This window comes from Opisthocomus hoazin, chromosome 7 (genome assembly GCF_030867145.1).
Source record: "Opisthocomus hoazin isolate bOpiHoa1 chromosome 7, bOpiHoa1.hap1, whole genome shotgun sequence".
Taxonomy (NCBI): Eukaryota; Metazoa; Chordata; class Aves; order Opisthocomiformes; family Opisthocomidae; genus Opisthocomus; species Opisthocomus hoazin.
In genome coordinates this window covers 47994846-48009335 of record NC_134420.1, presented here as the reverse complement: position 1 = coordinate 48009335, position 14490 = coordinate 47994846, and the positions used below count along the sequence as shown (strand labels likewise).

The window sequence follows — 14490 nt, the reverse complement described above, 5'->3', positions numbered from 1 at the left end:
GGGACCCTCCTCATCCCTGGGTGGCGGGGGCTGCCAGTGGGACATGGCACCCAGCGGTGACATGAGGGTCAGAGTGGGGGCCTGCTGCCCTGGGGGGGAAGAGCGGGGCTCCTGGCCTCATGGCTTGCAGCCACCACTCACGCTCCCTCCCAAGGGGACCAGCCACTGTCTGCCTGTCCCCTCACTGTGTTGCTCCTGGTTGTACCTTTTTCAGAAGCTTCCACCAGTAGCTCCTGCCAGCCCTCCCTGGCCACAGTGGACGTGTCCCCTGAGCACCCTGATGGGGTCAGCTACATCTACAGACCCCCAAGTTCCCCAGCGCTGTGGAGCGGGGCTGTAGGGAGGCTTTATTCCCTTGCAAAGGGACCAGAGCAGACCCTGGCCCCAAAGCCAGCAAGGAGCAGGACAACCCCAGGGTGGTCCTCCATGGACAGACAACAAAGGCACCCTGCACCCAGTGCTCCCAAAGCCCTGATCCTTCCTCTGCCTGCACACCCCTTGCTGAGGGGCAGCCGCCGCATGGGAGCAGCACGCCCCTGGGTTATCAGTGTCCCGCGTCTCCCCACGGCTCCCAGCCCCAGAGTAAAGGTTTGTTTAATCAGGGTTTAAGAGCCAGAGCTGCAGCAAGATGGTTTAGAAGGAGAGTTATAGGGGAGACTAAACATAAGCTGGGCTTCAGGCTGTGCTAGCAACAAAACACCATGTATTTTGGGCGTGAAACGGCGATGTGGGGATCAGCCCAGAGATGTAGCATCGTAGCTGACAAAGCCCCGACGTTACAGCTTCGCTGTTGAGCTCCAGCCTCCCCAGTCCCGGGATGCCAGCGCAGGGCTGCCTCCCCGCTGCGTCGCCCCGCACACGCCAGCACAGCTCTCCCGCCTGCTTCCCTGCCAGTAAAGATGCCCCGCGGTCCTAATCTCTGGTTTGTGACTTAGAGCATTTTGCATTCTCAGAAGGCTGTGCATAACCTTTCTGCTTGTTGCAGGCAGCAACATCTGCAGTTGCAGAGAGGCTCGTGCATTTATTTCAGGCTGTGAGAAACCGTGCAGCCCTCGCGCCCCTCCCTGTTGTTTGTCGATGCTGGTCTTGCTTTGGAAGTTCCCACTTCCCGACAAGGGCCACACGCTCTTCAGCAGGCTGAGCTAAAAATAATCACCAAAATTCAACATCCTCTGGACAGCACTGATGCAGGAAACTGGAAGCCCACAGGTGAGGGTGGCTGTGCCTCAGGGCTGGTACTCATCTTCTCCCTTCACCAGGCTCCTCCTTGCAGGCCAGTCCCTGGGGCACTCCTCCTTGCCGATGCCTTTGGCTCCCTCTCTGCTGCGCTGCCCCATGACCCCTCCGCCTTGCTGGCCCCGCAGTGTGACTGCTCAGGGCTGGGTGACCCCAGCATCACCCAAACTTGGCCCCGCTCAGCGCTGCAAAGCTCCGCTGTGGGGTCCGAAAGGAGGTCAAACCACCATCTTCCAGCTCCTCCCTTTCTGTCCACAGGGGACACAGCTTTAACTATGTGAAGCAACCAAATGCTTTAAACACAGTCCTGATGTGGTTTTTGGGCAATGGCTGGTTTGTCTTTGTGAGGGATAAAGGAGGTGTTTGGCAATGAACTCCGGTACCGGAGTTTTGTTCCCCTCCTGGCAACTGCTCTTCAGACATCTCTCCATCACCCTGATGTCCAAACCCCTCCACACACACCTTACGCTGGGTTTTGTAGTCTACCTGTGCTCTCCGTCCTCTCCAGGCCTGCACAGATCTGCTGAAGTCAGGCAGGTGAGTCGTGCTGGCAGAGCCCCTCCTCTCATCCCGGGCCCCGCTTCACTTCTTGCCTGCTCAGACTTCTCTCTTGAAGGAGAAGCCCCTGGGCTGTGGTGGGAATTAAGAGGCCCTGGAGACTGGGGGGGACAAACAGGCTGGGCAGAAAGAATTGGTCCCTGTTAGGTAGAGATTGGTGGAAAAAGGAGCCTGGAAGTGTTTTGAGAAGAAACCAAAGCCCCAAACACGCGGATGGTGTTTGGTCAGCGAGCTGTCACACAAAGCAGACCGTTCTGTCGCTGACAGACTGGGCTTTGCAGAGGAGCTGAGGGGGGGGATGCTGAGCCAGGGGAGATCCCTGCCGTCGGTGTGCGCAGGGTACGAAGCGACGGGTCAGCTGCAAACGGGTGCCCCTTGGGCAGCCCGGCCTGGCCCTGCGCCTTCACTCGGCGCCGGGCTCGGGCGCCGTCTGGTCGCACCCTGGGGAAGGCTGGGCCAGGCTCCAGCGGGGACCGAACACGGCGACCGTGCAGGCTGGCGTGGCTGCGACGGCGCGGCACGGGGCCGGCTCCGTTGAAGTGACATCGCTTTTTGGCAACATTCGCTGCGGCAGTGGGACATGCCCAGAGGTTAGCACGGGCTGGACAGAGGTGCAGGTGCCTCCCCCTTCCCAACCACTCTTAGGACCGTCTTTGCTAGGGTGTCACTGGGATTTCATTGCAGCTTTCCTCCCTCCGCAGGTCCCCCGCCAGCCCTCCGGGGAGGGGCGGAGAGAATTGGACCTGGGCCGACCGTCCCAGAGATGCAGGAAATCCCTTGGCCTGAGCCGTAACCGGGTGAGCGCTCCTGAGTCGGCAAATCTCCTTCGCTGATGACTGTGGTGACCGAGTGAGCCCTGCAGACCTGGCCTTCCAGGAAAAAGCCAGCCCTGGAGGTCAGGAACCTGACCTTCCAGGCTGAAGCCAAAGACTGAGATTTTCCACCTGCAAAGCGTTTGTCACCCACCAGCTGGGATTTCGACTGCGCTGCCGTTTTGCGGCACCTCAACGCGTTTGTGCCGCCGTTCCCTGCCCTGCATGTTTGGAGTAAGCGTGTGAAACATAATGAGTCTGTGGGCTGCCCTCCACTCTAAAGAGGGCAGACTTAGATCAGATATTAGGAAGAAATTCTTCACCGTGAGGGTGGTGAGGCACTGGAACAGGTTGCCCAGAGAAGCTGTGGCTGCCCCCTGCCTGGCAGTGTTCAAGGCCAGGTTGGATGGCGCTCTGAGCAGCCTGGTCCAGTGGAAGTTGTCCCTGCCCGTGGCAGGGGAGTTGGAAACAGGTGATCTTTAAAGGTCCCTTTCAGTCCAAACCATTCCACGATTCTATGAGCTGGTCGGAGGGCGAGCCGGGAGGCCGCGGCTGGGGGGCAACGACGCCCGCCTGCGCGATGCGGCTCGGAGCGGCCGGCGGGCGCCCGGCAGGAGGGAGACGCGGCAGCGGAGGCAGCACTTAACGAACGGGAGCTTTATTAATTAAGGACAGCCAGCGCTGACTAACGGCGATAACAACGCCAGCAGAGCACGGCGCTCAGCAGGGGCATGAAGAACCCGCCCCGGGGCGGGGGCGGCGGGACCCCGGCCGGGACCCCCCCGGGACCCCCCGGTGGGGCGGGGGCACGGCGATGATCTCACCCGCGGCCAGTCAGCGCCGCCCGTGCCCGCCGCCCGCCGCCCGGCTGCCGGCTCCCGGCGGCGCAGGGCCATGATCCGCCCGGAGGCCCAGCCCCGCGCCGGGCCGGGGCACCGGCGGGGCCGCGTCCCGGCGGCGGGCCCCGAGGGCGGCGGGCGGCGGGACTACCTGCTGGAGGCGGCGCGGCAGCTGCGCCTGGCGCTGGAGCGGGACGTCAGCGAGGACTACGAGGAGGCCTTCAACCACTACCAGAACGGCGTGGACGTGCTGCTCCGCGGCGTGCAGGGTGCGGCGCCAGGGGGGGCGGGGGGCCGGGGCATCCCCCCGGGGAGCATCCCTCTGCGGAGGGTGGCCAGGGGACCGCGGCATCCCTCCGGGGATCGCAGCCGGGGGCCCAGGGCATCCCCCGGGGAGCACGGCTGGGGACCCGCAGCATCCCCCCAGGGATCGTGGCTGGGGGACCGGAACATTCCCCCTGGCATCACGGCCAGGGGACTGCAGCATCCCTCCGGGGACCGAGGCTGGGGGACCGGGGCATCCCTCCAGCGATTGTGGCTGGGGGACCAGAGCATTCCCCCTGGGATCACGGCCAGGGGACCAGGGCATCCCCCCAGAGAGCACAGATGGGGTCCAGGGCATCCCTCCGGGAAGACCAGTCAGGGGTCTGGGGCATCCCCCCAGAGAGCATGGATGGGATCCCAGGCATCCCCTTGGAGAAGGCGGCCGGGGGACCAGGCATCCCTCTGGGGATCACAGCCAGGGGACCAGGGCATCCCTCCAGGGAGCGTGGCCAGGGGGCTGGGGCATCCCCCCCGGGGAAGGCAGCCAGGGGACTAGGCATATTAGGAAAAATTTCTTTACTGAGAGAGTGGTCAGACATTGGAACAGGCTGCCCAGGGAGGTGATGGAGTCACCATCCCTGGAGGTGTTCAAAAAACATGTCGATACGGCACTTCGGGACATGGTTTAGCAGGCATTCTAGTGTTGAGTTGATGGTTGGACTTGATGATCTTCGAGGTCTTTTCCAACCTTAATGACTCTATGATGCCTCCGGGGATCACGGCCAGGGGATGAGGCACAGCAGGCCCCTCACGCCCACCCTCTGCACTGTCCGCAGTTGACCCCAACAAGGAGCGCCGGGAGGCTGTGAAGCGGAAGATCACACAGTACCTGAGGCGTGCAGAGGAGATCTTCAACTGCCACCTCCAGCGGGCTGCAGGGGGTGGCAACCCCACCACCACGGTGAGGGGCTGGCATGGGGCAGCACGGGTGGGATGGCAGTGGGTCCGTGGCACTGGGAAACCTGGGTGGGGGGGGGACACACGTAAAGCAGCCCCCGCTGAGCTTCCTCGACCACCTCTGCCAGAGGTCATGGTAAGGTGGCGTAGAGGAAAAGGCAGACACATCAGCTGCAGAGAGTCCTGGCATGGCAGTGGCTGCGAGGGAGCTGGCAGCCCTTTGCCCTGCCTGGAGCGAAGAGCTGAGGTGGGCCCAGCTTGGCTGGGGTGCTCCCAGGACCCACCAGGTGTGGATGTTTCAGCTTGCAGCCATCGTAGTGAAAATGGCCATTTTTGGTGGGACTGAAGCCATGGGGGGGACCCACCTTGTCAGGTGTTAAACATGTCGTCTTCCCTGTCATTATTCCCGTCTGGATGGAAACAAAAGACGATGGCTGCTTGCTGTGTTGTGGGAAGGAGGTGGTTGATGAAGAGGGAGGGGAACGAGGCAGGGCAGGGTCGAGGCCTGGTGAGAAGGACAAGGGGAGAATGGCAACCACCTTCCATACAGATCCGCTTAGTACTGAGGCAGACTGGGTCCAGGTGTAAATTTTGGAGTGATTTTGCCTCTGCTGCAGGTGCACACTTCCCCTGAAAACTTCAGAAATCCAGGAGCTGGCCAAGAAAATGGTCCAGCTGATGTTAGGAATCAGCCACGGCGGTTGGAGTGTTGTCCCCAGATGTTGACCAGCCTGACAGTATTGCTGCCTGCTCTGGAAAATGCGGGGACTTCTCCCAGCCGCTCTGATGGACAGTAGCATCTCTAGGTCCCTCACCCTCTTCTTCACTGCCTTGCAGGGTTACAGCAGCCTGCGCTTCCGGCCGATCAGGACGCTGAGCTCGGCGGTGGAGAACCTGAGGCGGTGTAAGGTTGTGGGAGTGATCGACAAGGTAATGACTGGACCTGGGACTGGGGGGGTGAGGCTGGGGCTGGGCCAAGGGGAGTTAACCTGGAGGGTCCTGGCAGCGGGGATGGGCTAACCTGTCCCCCAGCACACCCACCAAGGGACGGGAGGGTTACCATCCACACCGTTCTGTTGTAGTTTGGCTGTGGCTGGCAACAGTAGGGCCATGGGGCCACTCTGCCGCCCCTCCCCCCGCCGGGGTGCGGAGGAGAATGGAAAGAAACAGGCAGAAACTGGTGGGTGGGGATAAGGGCAGTTCAACAGAACAGCAAACAGAGGGAACAGGAACAACAACGATACAGATGAGGAGAAAACACAACACAAAACAGCAGAACACAGAGAGCAACTCTCACCACCCGCCGCTGCCATGCGCTCCCGCGCTCCTGAGCTGCAACTGCCTTCCCACCGCCCAGCTTCCCCCAGCCAGAACCCAGCATGAAGGCACATGGTATGGAATTCCCTGCTGTGGTTGGCCAGGTTGGGTCAACCCCCCTGGCTGTGTTCCCTCCTGGCTCCTGGTGAAAATTAACCCTGTCCTGGCCGAACCCAGGACATGTTCCCACCATGGAAAATTCGCAGGCGAGGTTGCAAGTCCCTTTAGGGTTTAGTTGGGAAATCTTTTAATGTCCCCATTCCTTTTGCTGACAAGACCTCCCTACAAGGAGGTTGATGCATCCGGTTCTTTCCCACGCATGGAATCGTGACTGATGCCTAGGTACCATGATGGTGGACTCCTGTGGATAACCTAGACTTCAGCAGAAGACTAGTTATACAGAGGAGTTAACTAATTAGTAGTTCTTGATCTCAGAGTGAAGATGGCTTACCATCTCCATACGCACACTGGCAGATTGCTCTCCTCTGCCGGTCACACATCTCTGTTTGTCAGGACTGCTGTGGTCCTCCTGTCCCACTGAGGCCATGGTGGGCAACCCCACGCACCCCACAGAAGGAGCAATGCGAAACCCTTCGTTGAGAAGGAAGCAAAAATGGTGTGGGAGTCATCTCTTTCTTTAACTAACTCTGCACTCCCTGGCTCTGGCGCTGTCTCGTTGCTAATAGCCTGTGTTTCGTCTTTCAAGAGTAGGGGGTTGAGCACCGCCGGACTCCTCTAGTTGGGTGGGAGCTTGTTGTTGCAGAGTCCCTGGGGCATTCCCATGGGCTGTGTGTCAGGGCGGCAGCCGTCACCCACTCTGATCCGTGCTGTATGTGCTGCTCCCAGGTGCAGGTCGTCCAGGATCCGGCCACTGGTGGGACCTTTATACTTAAGGTGAGTGTTTTCAGTTTCATCTCCCTGCTTCTCCCTGTCATGCCAGAGCCTCCTTGTCCAAGCAGATGGCTGGGGCGGGTGAGAGGACCAAAAAATCGCAGATCGCAGAAGTGTTAGGGGAAGTTCATTGCTCATAAAGCTTCTTCTGGGTGCCTCAGGCATGTTCTGTGAGTGAAAGGGATGTGGTTCTCCTCGGTCTTCCGTTCCTCTGCCTTGTAATGCTGCAGGCCAAGCCACATGCCCCTGTTAGTCTGGGTCAACCCCTGAAACCGGTGGTGGGTGAGGTGTGATCAGTACAAGTCCTAGGGCATTTTCCAGTGCCCTTGGAATTAAAAACAAAGGACTTTAATAATTGGACAAGGAGGCTCTGGCATGACAGGGAGAAGCATCAGTTCCAGAGTGGGGAGGAGAGAGGGCTGGGATGGCAGCTTCCCGTCTGAAGGAGGTAGGGGCAGTTGTGGGGCAAGGCCGCTGCTCTGGACCAGCGCTGTCCTTTAGGTCCTGCAGTGCAGGTGGGGAGTGCTCTGCCTTGGCAGAGCTGTGCAGAGCCCTGCCTTGTCACAGCTGCGTGCTGGGGGGGCTTAGAAGATGGCACGCTGCCCTTCCGGCTGGCCTCCTGCCCTGCCGGGTGCTAGGCTGCAGGGACTCCAAGCCTCTACTGTGCTGTAACGTCCATCTACCTGTGCCTCCTCAGAGTCTCCCCAAATCCCACGTTGAGACCCGTGAGCGACAGACCATCATCCCTCATGGGGTTCCCTTCATGGTCAAGCTGCTGTGCTACTATGTGAGTGAGGACTCCATCTTCCTCCACCTGGAGCATGTGCAGGGTGAGTAGGGACAGCATTGCCTCCCATCTGTGGAGCATCCTGCTCTTATCCCCAGCCTCCCTTACTTTAAAGTCTCAAATATGTTTCTTCTGCTGTTTTGGAACTGGTTTTTATGGTGACAGCACAACCTGTCTTCTTCATAGAAGGGTGATGGGTATCAGGGCTTGGAGACTTTGTGGAAGGAGCTGCTCAGCTGTGTTGGGGCTTCTGCAGGTTTGGTAGGAGCTGACTGGGGAATTAACCTAGAAACGGGCCTGTGGAGACCTACAAGGAGAAAGAGGTCGTGTTTGTAGAGATGTTATATGGAAACTAGCCTTGGGGAGCACTGAGTCCCATGGGAGGGAACGGTCATGCCTTGAGGTAAAGAGGTTGAGGTGGTCCAGTGCCTTGAAAAAAGAAGAAACTCTTCATTTTAGTGGCACTGTTTGTCTGTGACAGAAAGGCGATGGAGAAGGAGAACCAAGTGAAGGAGTTCACCTAGATGTGGTAGAACAAAATAATCTTTTGATAAGACCTTTCTAAAACATTTTTTGGTTACAAAAGAAGAGGCCACGCTGGATTTTGAGATCAGACCAAAGAGAGGAGATGGAAAATCAGGCCATAAAGGGCAAGGAGCACATTGGGGTTTGGGTACAGCAAGGAGGCAAGCTTGGGGCTTGTCCCAGATCCTGGTGAAGAAGCATGACAAGGTGGAGGTTTGTTCCAAGGGGCTTCTTCGCTCTCTGCTCATTGCACGGATGCGTAGGGAGCAGCAGCTGGAGTCCAGCAGTGGCAAAGGAAGGCTGACGTGTGTTGGAGAGCAGCCTCAGCTCCTTGTGCATTGCTGTAGGATGAATTTGCAGAAAGCAGCCGGCGGCTGAGGTGGTGAGGTTGGGAAGCCCGAGCAGTGTGCCGTGGGCTCCAGGGCTCACTGCTCTGACTCACTGCTGACCCACGGGCTCTGTGCCATGTGGCAGGAGCTCTCTAGAATCGCTGTCAGGCGAGGAGGAAAGGCTTTCAGGCGAAATGGGGATGGCGGTAGGATCAAGGGCATGTGTGAAGATGTGGCTGGCCTGTGACGTGGAAGTGGCAGAGCTGGGATCAAGGAGACCGTGCAGAAGAGGGAGCAGGGCTGCTAAAGAAGGGGGGGGGAGTGAGACTTTGATGTGACAGGTCCCGCAGAAGGTGTGGTGTTGAGCATGGTGCTTGTAGGGCTGGGGAGTAGTCTGCATGGACTTGAGCTTTGCTGGGGAGATTAATGCTGCTCGGTCATGTCCCCAGCGTGCAAGCCTTGGCCTGTGCCTGAATGGGCCGTGTCCGCAGCGGGGGGACCAGGGATGCTTTCTGCCCCATCACTCGTTCTTCTCTCCGCTTTCCAGGGGAGACGCTGTGGTCTCACCTCCGCTCCAAGTACTGTGTCCAGCAGGGCTCTGCCGATTCAAACACCGTGCAAGCCCTGAGGGACCGTGGCAGAGAGGACGGCCTCGGAAGCTCCCAGGGCAGCAGCCAAGTCTCCGTCTTCTCTGCTCAGACAGGCAGTGGCCTCCCAGGCTCTGCGGCCCACCGAGCATTGGGAAACACTGATGCTCTGCCCCCTCGGGAGCAGTCCCCCGACTCCATGGACCCCGGCCTGGGGAACCTCTGCTGGCTTCGCCTGCCTCCTGCTGCTGGCACGAGGGCTGCACCTGGAGAGCAGGAGCTAAGCGTGACCCAGGCCACGTCTGCCATCGCGGACTGTGCTCCAGCAGCAACAGCCAAAGGTCCCAGCCACCTTACCAACCAGGGCCTGGTCGTCTACCCCTGGGATGCTCTGACCAGCGGCGTGGGCTGTGCATTGGAGGGAGCAGCCTTCCAACGAGACCCCAGGCCAGGAGCCAGTGAAAGGCTACCCCAGGCGGGGGTACTGAAGGTGGAGAGAGGGGGCCAGCCAGGGGCAGGGGAGCCGCTGTCGCAGCAAGCGTCTGACGTCCCCTGGGCTCGGCCTCTCCTGCTCTCCTCGGGGCAGAGGCAGCTTTGCATTGCCCCGTCCAGCTCCAGCAAGCCCCGTGGGCCTGACCCCGCGGTGCGGGAGCCCTCATGGGGAGCGAGCCCAGCCTGTGGCCAGCTTGGAGAGGGGCTGCCCTCGGGACAGTGCCGGCCTCTGGCTTCCCGTGACCCCGGCCGGAGAGCGTGGGCTGTGGAAGAGGAGCAGGTGCGGCTGTGGGCAGCGGAAATCCTCCTGGCCTTGGAGGGACTTCACCAACAGGGTGTGTTGTGCCGGGACCTCAACCCCAGGAACCTGCTGCTGGACGCGGCCGGTACGTAGTGCCCTAGGCTGCTGCCCTGAGGAGGAGGAGGGTGGCCTCTCGGCCAGGAGGCTGCTGTGTGCCCCATTTCCAGGGACGCAGACTTCGCTGAGCTTGCTTTGGGGGAGAGCGGGAGTCTGGGGAGGGCTGGATGTTTCTGAGCCTGGAATTGTGGTCTCAGGTGGGGTTTCCAAGCAGTTGTTACAAGAGATGGCTCTGCAGTGGGCGAGCTGGGGCCCACAGCCACAGGAATGCATTGCCCCCGCACCCACGTTGGGGCTGGCTGCCTGGGAAATCCCAGGACGGGGAAGCTGAGACCAGCTGAACTGTGCCCGAAGTTGGTGGGATTGCAGCTTTCCCCTGCTTGTAGTTACTGCTCACTGGGGTATTCTGGAGCCTGCCCATCCCCTCAAGCCATGGGTACCACTGTCAGTGCAAGCCGAGTGCATGTCCCTGCTCAGCTGGCAACAGCTGGGGCAAACTGGAGAGCTACAAATTGCTTAGGAATAGAAAAATGCCCAGAGCTTTGCAAGGGGAAAGCTGACCTTCCTCCCTTTGGCACTGCGTCTCTCCTCGCTGGAGCCTGGCCTGAGGGCTGTGAGCTTGGAGCCCAACCTAAGCAGTCTCACCAGCTGCATGGGCCTGCTGGGTGTCTCGGGCGAGCACTGGGAGGCCGGGGGATGCGCAGTGCCAGGGCATGCGCAGTGCCGCTGCGTTCAGGGCACGGCAGGGACCCGGCGCCCTGGCTGGTGCCAGCTGTGGGGACAGGGCTTGGCTTTGTGCTCTGACCAAAGTCCCTAGCTTTGTCCTAACCTCCCTGCTTTTGGCTCCGGCACTTACTCTGCAGGTCATGTTCGTCTCACCTTCTTTGGCCAGTGGACAGAGGTGGAGCCCCAGTGCTGCAGCCAGGCCCGGGACGAGCTGTACAGTGCCCCCGGTAAGGGACGTGGCCCCTGCCTTCTCCTGCCCTCAGCCTGGCGCTGCCAGCCAGGGGAGAGGGGGCTTCTGCAGGCAGCAAGATGTGCCCAGCACGGCACAACCACGGCTCTAACGCCTCTCTGGCTCTTTCTGCAGAAGTTGGGGGGATCATGGAGCCCACCGAGGCAGCTGACTGCTGGAGCTTTGGCTCTCTCTTGTACGAGTTGCTGACAGGAGTGGTAAGAAGCAGAGGAGCTGTGCACAGAGTGGGGGGAGAAGGAGGAGGTGACGCCATAGCCCAAGAGCTCCCTGCCGTGCAGGGTGCATTGCCCCTGCTGGCACCTCAGCACTGTGCCAGGTTACTTCAGGCGTGTGATTCCTGGTGCCTGTGCATGGTCTCTGGTGGTCAGGGCCCCAGGTTTTAAATCCTGCTGTGCAGAGCTGGGGTTGTGTGGCGATGAAGGCTCAGCGGGGTGCCCCTGCTCACCATCACCCCCTGCCTCCTGCAGCCACTGTCCCAAAACCACCCTTCAGGGATTCAACTTCACACCCAGCTGCATCTGCCGGAGCGGCTCAGCCTGGCTGCTGCATCACTGCTCACTGAGGTGAGGGCTGGGGCAGATGGGAGGGAGGACACGGCAGAGGCTGGGGAAAGGCAGGATCCAGCCTGGGCAGCTTTTCCAGCAACCCCATTTCCCCATCCTGCTGTCCCATCACCTTTCTCCGCAGCTCCTGCAGTACAACCCGAAGCAGCGTCTGGGCTCTGGAGGAGGTGGCATGGCGAAGCTCAAGTCCCACTCCTTCTTCAGCACCATCCCGTGGAACAAGCTCGTGGGCTAGGCAGGCAGTGCTTCCTGTGGGGAGCTGGGCGCAGAGCCACGGTCCCTAGCGCTTGTGTCCCCCGGTGGCACTGGCAGCTGTGCCTGCCGGGGGAGGTTGGCCTGCACAGGCTGCCCCACGGTGGGGTACGCATGAGGCTTTGCAGCCCTACGTTTTCTGTCTCTGTGTTTGATGGAGTCTGCGAGAGAGGCGGCTGCAGTCTGGGCCAGGCTGTCTTCTCCTCTAGGTCCTCCCTGGTGGGAAAGAGAGCCCAGGTGCCCACCACTGGGCAGAGACCACGCTCCCCTTCTGGGGCATCCCTTGCTCAGCTGAGCACTCACCCTAGGACTCCCTCCCTATGGTTTTTATCTCTGCTGCTATCACAGTGACCCACCCCCCTGTTATTTTTTTCTGGCTTCCAAGTGCATCTCCTCTGGGCCCCACTGGCTGGTGCCTGAGCCCCTGCTGGCAGCATGTGTGTGGGTAATGCCTGCTGCAGGGGCGAGACGGGCGGACCCCGCTGCTCTTCTCCCCCCGGCCCTCTGAAAAGAATAAACCACTCGTTATCGCTTGCGGAAGTGTCCTTTTGTTTCTGAGCTGGACCAGGGAGGCCTGGGCTGAGCGAGGGAGGACCCCAGATCTGTCTCAGACCTGTGTGGGAGCCCTGCAGCCAAAACCTGGAAGGTGGCACCGGGGGCCCTGCCAGCTCCCCTGCCTGCACCCTGGCCTCTTGGATCCACACAGCCGCCTGGCTGCAGCTCGGAGCCGGGAAAACGCACGGAGTGCCTGTGCTTCCTTCCAGCCTCGAGTGCTGTCGCTGCTGCCCAGCCTGGCTCCTTTCTGCCTGCCGGACTGCAGCCCCCGCTGCCCTTGGCTATCTGCTCTGAGCACGGTCACTCCTGGTAGAACAAACAGCAAGGGTTTGAAGGGATCAGCTCTGAGAACCAGCACTGATAGGAGGAGGGTAAGAGCAAATACAAGCCAGGATGGAAGGAAAAGCAGCGCAAACACAAAAGTTGTCTGCTACCAGCCCAGGGCAGGAGCTGCTGTGGGCATCTGTGCCAGTCAAAGCCTGGGCTGAAGGATGAGCTAGCCTCGGCCCTCCTCTCCCAGCACTCCCATTGCTCACCCGTCCCGACAGCAAGGAATTACTGGCCGTGAAAGTGAAACTTTCTGGTGGCTAGCTGGCTCCAGCTCCCTCTTGCCCCCGGCAGCAACACCTGGCTCCTTGCCGACTTGGCTCCCGGGCACCAGCAGGAGCACTCGGCCACCGGATAGGAATGGAGCCTGGGAGAAGCCCATCTCCCAGCCTGGCACAGGAGGTGAGATGGCCGGCCGAGAAGCTACGCCAGGGGCTTCTCTCCTGCCCTCCAGCAGCCTCCTGGCCCTGGATTCCATGGGGTTCAGCAGAACGGGCTCTCAGGCCTGCGGCTGAAGGCACAGCACGGCTTCTTGCAACCAAGTGCCCTGGGCAGCACCCAGGAGGGTCAAAAAAGGAAGCTTCAAGGACAGCAGCTGCGTGGCCCTCCTACAGCAAGCCCTGGCAGGGCAGATGAAATGCAGCAGTTCGCTAGGCTGCATCACTTTCAGCACCTGACTGTATGCTCGCTCCCTGGGTAGTTCGACAGCCTCATTTGTTGCAGCTCCAGCCAGAAGACAGGCTTTGCCCTTCCCCAGGCTCATGGCCAAAGTCAAGGTAGGCCCTCTGCATCCTCCACCAGCACGGGGGAGGGGGTGCTAGCAGCATTTTGTCATCAGAACCTTCTCTTTCATCCCATTTATTTGTGCAAGAGCAGCTAGACTCTCTGCCCTTCCTTTACAGCACAGGGAAGGGGTTTCTCCTCTCTCTCCTAAGCTTCTACCTCAACCAGGGACAGGCAGAGGAAAGCCAACGCCACATGCAGCTTTGTCCACAGCTGCCAGGAACCAGTACGGAGAACTGCTCTCCCTTCCACCAGCACGCCAGCTGTCAGTGCGAGCGTCTTCTGCCAAAAGGGGCTGCTGTCTTCGCTCGTAGTCGGGAAGGGCAAACCCTTCTCTTAAGCTGATGTCAGAGCTGGAAAAACCCTGCCGTGATCCAGGAACAATTTCATATTGCTCCAACAGTCCCTTGGGGAACTGCCCCCAGCCCCACAGATGGCTTTTGTTTTGCAGTTCTTCTTCCATCTTGCCTCCTTTCTCCCTCTGCAACCCTTAACAGCCTTTTTCCCACTTTCATGATTTACAACACTCCGGTCACATTAGGGAAAAACCAAACTGGCTCTACACTTGAGCTTTAAGAGCCTGTCCCACTTTTTCCTCTTGGCCATCATGCCTTTTAGCAAATACTGGGATTTCCTTGCTGTCTGCCACAGTTCTGTTGCTAGACCACAAAAAGCATGATTTCCAGCCCTGAAAACCTCCTCTTTGCTGGGAAGAGCCAATCCTGTGCCAGAAAGGGTTTGAGGACAGTAGAATTAGCAGCCAGAGAAGCCTCAATTCAGTACCACCAGGGACAGGCCCAGCTCCCATTCTCTCTTTTCTCTCGCCATCAGACAACAGGAGGCTTCTCACCCTGCACTAGGGACGCTGCTGATGCCCGAGGCCTCGCTCCGGAGCTGCCGCTCGCCCCCTCAAACACACTCCCACCTCGCAGTCATTGCCCAGTTTTATTTCATTTAAAATCCGCTGTGTTAAATATTTTAGTTACAAGTTCCGTGTAGAGGGTAATAGACTCTGCAGGCACTAGCAACCCCCTCACTCCCCCATACATGTGTGCGCTATCAGATTAAGGACTGCCCCCCTC

General features: G+C 59.8%; 1 protein-coding gene across 1 annotated transcript; it reads left to right on the top strand.

Moving 5' to 3' along the window:
- Positions 1–3500: 3500 nt before the first annotated feature.
- On the top strand, positions 3501–12269 carry RPS6KL1 (ribosomal protein S6 kinase like 1). The gene is made up of 10 exons (XM_075427144.1): positions 3501–3714; positions 4546–4670; positions 5504–5596; positions 6830–6877; positions 7572–7704; positions 9063–9980; positions 10816–10905; positions 11043–11125; positions 11396–11491; positions 11616–12269. The coding sequence occupies exons 1-10, from the start codon at positions 3501–3503 to the stop codon at positions 11724–11726; spliced, it is 1911 nt and encodes a 636-aa protein (XP_075283259.1). The 3' UTR covers positions 11727–12269.
- The last annotated feature ends 2221 nt before the right edge of the window (positions 12270–14490 follow it).